Source organism: Xenopus tropicalis, chromosome 9 (genome assembly GCF_000004195.4).
Source record: "Xenopus tropicalis strain Nigerian chromosome 9, UCB_Xtro_10.0, whole genome shotgun sequence".
NCBI classification, from domain to species: domain Eukaryota; kingdom Metazoa; phylum Chordata; class Amphibia; order Anura; family Pipidae; genus Xenopus; species Xenopus tropicalis.
Window position 1 is genome coordinate 12,550,417 of NC_030685.2, and position 7,672 is coordinate 12,558,088.

The window sequence follows — 7,672 nt, forward strand, 5'->3', positions numbered from 1 at the left end:
GGCCCCCTTAGCCCATAACAAGGTTACAGATCCAGGAACAGGAACAGAACCAGGAACACACAGTAAATATGTACCATTGTACTGTGTAGAATTTTTTTAATTAAAAAACCCTCAGGCATGAGTAATAGAAAACCTGCGCCATCATGTTAGACGTAAGGTTGGTTTCAGTTTCGTGTATTGACTTGAGCTTCGGCAAGAGGCATCCTTCGATCTGTTTCGGCTTCAAACTCTGTCCCAAACCATCATCCGGACCTTGTTAGAAAGGGTTGAAGTTATTCGTTTAATGAGCTTAAGTCTGGTTTTGCCCTGTTGTGCATCATAGATGCATCATGGAAAACTCAGCTTCTCGTCTACCTGAGCAGGGAATGGCTGAAGCCTCCCTCTGCAATAGCCATTTAACTGCTCATAACAGCAGGACAGAGGGCAATACCCTGATTGAACCCAACAACATGTACAAACACAAATGTGTCCTACACAATGAGCCCTTCAGTCTGTATTGCTCAAACCATAAGGCCTGCATCTGTATTTTTTGCTGCCAAACTGGAGAACACAAGGACCACCAGTTGGAGTCAATGGAGGCAGCTTTAAAGAAAAAGAAAGACCAAATAAGAAACGGCTTAGAACATGTGACCTTTGAGAGAAGAGAAGTGGACAGAAGAACAATGAACATGCACCACCAGAAGAGGAAAGTTGTAAAGACAACCGCTGGGCTAATCATCCGCATCAGCGACGTCTTCAGAGACCTACGGGCACAGCTAGAAGCTCTGGAAACCAAAGTTCTGAGGAAGGTTTTCAGGCAGAAGGAACTGGCTCTACAGAAGATCTCTGATTTTATCGTGCAACTGGAGAAAGAGAAAGACGAGCTGTCAAAGAAGATGAAGGAGATCGAGGAGCTGTTGAACATAACCAACCCAGGAACTTTCTTCCTCAGAGCAGGAGTGAATCTCACCATGGAGGAGAATAATGCCACAAATGATACTCAGATCATGATGAGGTTTTTATGGCAGTGACCTTGCAGAAGAAGTTTGGGGACATCATGTCTTCCCAAGCTGCAAGGGGTTTGTATGGACAAGAGGCATCAGACTTGCTTCTAGATGAACACACGGCCTCTAATGATATAGCCCTGTCCGGTGATATGAAATCTGCCACCTGTTCCCTTATAAACCTGCACCGCCCAGAATCCACGGCAAGGTTTGCGCACTATCAGGTATTAAGCACCGAGAGCTTTACCTCTGGGCGTCACTACTGGGTATTTAGATGCAGTCGGGATAGGTACTGGAGAGTGGGGGTCACCTACCCCAGTGTGCAACGAATGGGCTACGAGTCCTGGGTGGGCAACAATAATAAGTCATGGTGTCTGCGTAGGTTTAACCATAAACTCACAGCATTACACGCCCCCGAGGAAAAAGTGTTGCTTCCCAGCTCCCCCTCTCAGAGGTTTGGGGTGCACCTAGATTACGAAGCAGGGCGGCTGTCCTTTTATCAACTGGATAACCCAGTCAGCCACTTGCACACCTTCCGAGCCACATTCACTGAGCCCCTTCATGTTGCATGCTGGGTATGGTGGGGGGGCTGGATTACAATCCGCAGCTAAGGGGCATTAAAGCAGTGTAGGCCGAGGATGATGGGAAGAAGAATGGGGAAATGGTGCTCATTTAATTATTCAACCTTTACTTTATCCGTGTATGATCATACTGCCCAACCGATATTTGACCTGAAATCGGCCAGATCTTGATTGGGCAGGTTAAAAAATCTAGTCGGATCGAGGATCGGATCGCCTATAGCCGTCGTTATAATTCGATCGTTTGGCCCCAGGGCCAAACGATCAAATTAGCCTGGATTCTTCAGATATCGCCCACCCGTAGGTGGAGGATATCAGGAGAAGATCCACTCGCTTGGCGACATCACCAAGCGAGCGGATCTGAAGGTGTATGGGGACCTTTAGGGAAACTCTACGCTAACATGTGACTTTTGATGGGTGGTAGTAAGCTGAGCTCTGATTGGTTCTCATTTTTTCATTTTACGTCTTTAGCTTATTTAGCCCAAGACAAAATGCCGTTAGGCGCCAAACCTGGAAGGAATGTTGTTTTTGAGATGTTTTTCCTTGAAATAACTATAATTTAACCCAAGTTCTTGCTGCCGTGTCTGATCTGCTCCCTTTCCTGAATGACTAGGAAATTTGGCCAATGTCAGCTTCTACTTTCTCCCAGAGGTCCATTCGGAATACCCTGCCACCAAATAGATCTACAGAAATAAAAATAAATGCCCCTCCAGAGGGAAATCTAATGTTGCTGACTGTCACTATTTTCTTCGAATGGTTCCCAGTGGCTTTAAAGATGGCATTATAAGAAGGGTGACTTATTTAATTATTATATATTACTGCCCATTTATGGGAAAAAACAAATATGGAACCTTATTGCACAGGGGGTAAAAATCCAGTTTTGATTTCTATATTAACTTCTTAGGTCATGTCAAAATTTTAACAGCTATTTTTATTCCCACCCATTAAAAAAAAGTACCCACACTCCAACAAGGTTCATGTAACTTGTCTTTTAATAGGAAGTTCTAGTGTGCTGGATGGTGAACTCTGTGTTGTAGTTTAACGTGTAGTTTTCGTTTTACTATGTCAGAGTCATTACAGTAACTGCCCACTAGAGGGAATTTGAGGGCCTGGATGAGAAAAGAACAGACAAACCAAACTGGACTAGAGTAGAGTAGAGTAAAGAGTAGATTACAGAGTAGAGTAAAGAGAAGAGAAGAGAAGAGAAGAGTAGAGAATAGAGTAGATTAGACAGGAGAGTAGAGTATAGTAGAGAGGAGAGTTGAGAGAAGATAGTAGAGTAGAAAGAAGAAAGGAGAGTAGAGGGACAGCACAACAATACAATACTGGAGATTGGAGTAGAATAGAGAGTAGAATAGAGTGTAGTAGAATAAAGAGTAGATTAGAGAGTAGAGTAGAGAATAGAATAAAGAACAGAGAATAGAGTAAAATAATACAGTAGAGACTAAAGTAGAGTAAAGAGTAGAGTATAGAGTAGAGAATAGAGTAGATTAGACAGGAGTGTAGAGTATAGTAGAGAGGAGAGTTGAAAGGAGATTGTAGAGTAGAGTAGAAAGTAGAAAGGAGAGTAGAGGGACATCACAAGAATACAAGAAAAACTGGAATTTGGAGTAGAATAGAGTGGAGTAGAATAAAGAGTAGATTAGAGAGTAGAGTAGAGAGTAGAATAAAGAACGGAGAATAGAGTAAAATAATACAGTAGAGACTAAAGTAGAGTAAAGAGTAGAGTATAGCGTAGAGTAGAGAAGAGAGTAAAGTAGAGAGTAGAGATTAGAGTAGAGTAGAGGGACTGCACAAGATGAACCAAACTAAAGTAGAGTAGAGGGTAGAGATTAGAGTAAGTAAAGAGTAGAGTAGGACAGACAAGAGAAGACAAACAAACCAAACTAGAGTAGTAAGAGGCTACTGCAACAGTAAGAGGCAGACAGGCCCCCGAGAAAGGGAAACCTGAGCCCCAGCTCATAGTGGGGATGTGGGTGGAAAACAGACGCAGAAGAGAAGCAATAAAGATTAACAAGCACATGAAGCTTTCTCTTAGCTCAAGCTATTTACTCCTTGGGTAACAATGGCCTAAAGCTGTGAGACTCAGGGCAGTAGCCAAAATATATTGTATCGGAGGGAAATCAAAGCCACAAGCCTTCTACTCCTTGTAGATACAATACTTTATTTTTTGCTCGGTGTCCAGCCATGTCCGACAGACTCAGTGTAATGTATATCTATTGTACGTGGTGGGAAAGTACACACATGCTAGGGGTCGTGTAGTTACACAAGCGACGTTTGATAGATGCCATCATAAAGCGCCGAGGAACTCTTCTGTGATTGGATGGATTCAATGCCTGGGCTCTTCGTATCCTGCGGGGAGAGGGTTGGCGTGTGGGTTGTGGAAGAAACTGTGGTTGCCGTCACCCCATGGAAAGCGCTGCAAGAAAAACGACAGTTGGTGTGATACTGACTTCTTAAAGAGACACCGCGCCTTCTAATAAATAGTAGGAAGGGCTGCCATTTTCCCTTAATTACCCCCCCAGCCCAGCAGTACTTACCCTTCCTGCCATTCACACTAGCTTTGTGTTGCCTGAGCAGGAAGAGCTGGTTCTGATGCTCACACTAGGCTGGGAATGGTGGGATCATAGTCATTGTACAGGTATGGGACCCATTATCCAGAATGCTCGGGACCTGGGGTTTTCCAGATAAGGGGTCTTTCTGTAATTTGGACCTCCTACCTTAAGTCTACTAAAAAAATATTTAAACAGTAATTAAACCCAATAGGGCTGTTCTGCCCCCAATAAGGGGTAATTATATCTTAGTTGGGATCAAGTACAGGTACTGTTTTATTATTACAGAGAAAAGGGAATCATTTAACCATGAAATAAACCCAATAGGGCTGTTCTGCCCCAATAAGGGGTAATTATATCTTAGTTGGGATCAAGTACAGGTACTGTTTTATTATTACAGAGAAAAGGGAATCATTTAACCATGAAATAAACCCAATAGGGCTGTTCTGCCCCAATAAGGGGTAATTATATCTTAGTTGGGATCAAGTACAGGTACTGTTTTATTATTACAGAGAAAAAGGAATCATTTAACCATTAAATAAACCCAATAGGGCTGTTCTGCCCCCAATAAGGGGTAATTATATCTTAGTTGGGATCAAGTACAGGTACTGTTTTATTATTACAGAGAAAAGGGAATCATTTAACCATGAAATAAACCCAATAGGGCTGTTCTGCCCCAATAAGGGGTAATTATATCTTAGTTGGGATCAAGTACAGGTACTGTTTTATTATTACAGAGAAAAGGGAATCATTTAACCATGAAATAAACCCAATAGGGCTGTTCTGCCCCCAATAAGGGGTAATTATATCTTAGTTGGGATCAAGTACAGGTACTGTTTTATTATTACAGAGAAAAAAGAAACCATTTCTAAAAATGTGAATTATCTGATTAAAATGGAGTTTATGGGAGATGGCCTTTCCGTAATTCAGAACTTTCTGGATAATGGGTTTCCGGATAAGGGGTCCGATACCTTTATTATGGACTATGGAAGGATTCCAACACCCCAAACCTGGTGTGAACTTTGGGACCAACCTACTTAACCTAATCGTGAGAGGCGTAAGTCCCAATGGCCTGGGGCGGTTGGCAGGCAGTTTTTCTTTTTAGGAACGCAGACCGCAGGCCTTGATGTTAGCGTCGGTTTAAACCTACTAAGTCCAACCTGTGGCCTTCAGATGTTACTACACTGCGCCTCTCAACATCTCTCAACTGCTTTTGGTGGTCATTTGGTGTTAACAACAACTAAAGTTGCAGAGAAAGAGGTCCCCTAGGGCCCCCTACTGGGGCGTCACTGTGCAACACTTCCCAGACCGTCCTAAAATACAATCTGATGAACCTTGGTGCGAATACGCAGGTGATCGTAGGCCACAAACTTTGGGCGCTCATGGGGGTGGTGTTGTTTCTTCAGCCAAGCGTTGAGCATACAGACCGCTACTCCGGGCAGGGCCACCGTAAAGGACAGAATCTTCCAAGTACGAGCTGAGGGGGAGGAGCATAAAACAGAGAAGAGGGACAATCAGAAGGTCTCAATCTCTATCATTGATAGCCCTGTTTAACCGATCTTAACCCCAACATTATTGACTCCAGTAGGGTTATACCCTGCCCCTTTTCCCACCAGGCCACTCCCATCCTGAACTTTGTAATTCAATAATGAACACACAAAAGAGGCCTCTTGGGAGGTGAGAAGAACTTCTCAAAAATAAAGCAAACCTAAAATACAAAAGTACTATATATATATTCATATTCCATTGGCAGATCCATAAGGAAAATTAAGGTGTACTGGCCCTTTAAAGGGGAGCAATGGAAGGGCTGCAATTTTGAGAATGGCATTTTCTACCCAAGGGCCCGGGGGTTCTCTGGTTGTGGGAATAGGGTACAGAAAGAAATGGGAGCACACAAGGGATGGAGTCATTAGCAGCAGTGCAGTAAACCATAACAGCCAGCAAAACAGTCCCTTTCATTATTTATACTGCATCCAACTGATCTAAGCTAAATGCTGATTGGTGGTAATGTTATACCCAAATTAAATATAATGGGGAGTAGAATGGAAGCAAATGTATATAATAATAGCCAAAATGTATTCATTCTCAGCTCAATCCCAGATTCACTTTCAGGTTAGAACAGAAAGGACATTTGTCCTAGACCCCCCAACACCCGTGGCTGGACATTCCTACTGTATGTACCCCCACCCCTCAGATTGATGGCCCCCAACACCCGTGGCTGGACATTCCTACTGTATGTACCCCCGCCCCTCAGACTGACATATCCTGCCCTACCAGTGCCCCACCCCCACCCCTTGTAGCCAACATACAAGCCTGTACACAGCTCACCAGCTTTGGCTCCTTCTTCATGAGCTTCACTTGCCATCTGCCTCCTGAAGATCAGGCTGGACATTCGGGCCCCAAGGATCGCCATGGTGGCTGCTGAGAAGTCACAGAAGTCTGCAGGCGTGAGGGGACACTAGGATCCTTGGCAAGGTCACACGGTTCTGCCCATCACATGGTCACTGCCAAGCAATCAAGAAATACAGGCCGGTGCCAAGGGTAGGATTGTGTTCCATCTTGGGAGCCGGCCATGGAATGAGCTATGTTTATCCCTGTCAGAACACATCATACTCTGTCTGTCCGGCGGGATATATTATTATGGGTCTCTCTGATACTAAGTACCTGATGCTACTCGTTACTATTATACCTTTATATATGATTAGAATTTCCTACATTTCAGGGTGGTGTTTCTCTAACCTGCCAGTCAACAGACTGATGAAGGGCAGTACTTTGTTTAGGCATTAGGACGGCACTTGGCTTTGATGTTGCACACTTTTTGGAATTGCTTATGGTTCCCATATCTCCAGGGTACCCCCACCTCCCATACAATATGGATTTGGAATTACTTACGCTCAGAGGAATTCCCGTATCTCACCAGGGTACCCCCACCTCCCATACAATATGGATTTGGAATTACTCACGCTCAGAGGAATTCCCGTATCTCACCAGGGTACCCCCACCTCCCATACAATATGGATTTGGAATTACTCACGCTCAGAGGAATTCCCGTATCTCACCAGGGTACCCCCACCTCCCATACAATATGGATTTGGAATTACTCACGCTCAGAGGAATTCCCATATCTCACCAGGGTTCGCCCATCCCCATACAATATGGATTTGGAATTACTCTCCCATATCCTACCAGGGTACCCCCATACAATATGGATGCCCAGAAAGTGGCTTTCAACTGTTGAGTGATGCTGGGGTTTTAGTTTTCATTCTTTAAGGATGGATAAGTTCCGAAAAGTTAGATGGACATCCATCCAAGCAGTCACTAACAAATGCCTTTACCAATGGGACTCACAATAACACACCTGGGCAAGGTTTATACTCTATTCTACCATCAGATTACCTTACCTACACAACATTAGGGGTCATTGACCATCACAGCGCAGCGAGTAAAGTGCAGTTGCACCTGATGCATCAAAATGGAAGGGCACCTAGCATCTTCAGCAAGGGTTGTGTCACTTCTTGTGTGGCATCCCATTCACTGGGCACATCAGTTGCACCTAATG

The 7,672-nt window shown here is 44.0% G+C and overlaps 1 protein-coding gene across 1 annotated transcript; it reads right to left on the reverse strand.

Annotated features, from left to right (window-relative positions):
* Positions 1–3,705: 3,705 nt before the first annotated feature.
* cox6a2 (cytochrome c oxidase subunit VIa polypeptide 2) lies at positions 3,706–6,565 on the reverse strand. The gene is given in 3 exon segments (NM_001004884.1): positions 3,706–3,980; positions 5,448–5,590; positions 6,442–6,565. Coding segments are annotated over 3 exon segments (318 nt in total). The 5' UTR covers positions 6,527–6,565; the 3' UTR covers positions 3,706–3,890.
* Between the last annotated feature and the right edge of the window lie 1,107 nt (positions 6,566–7,672).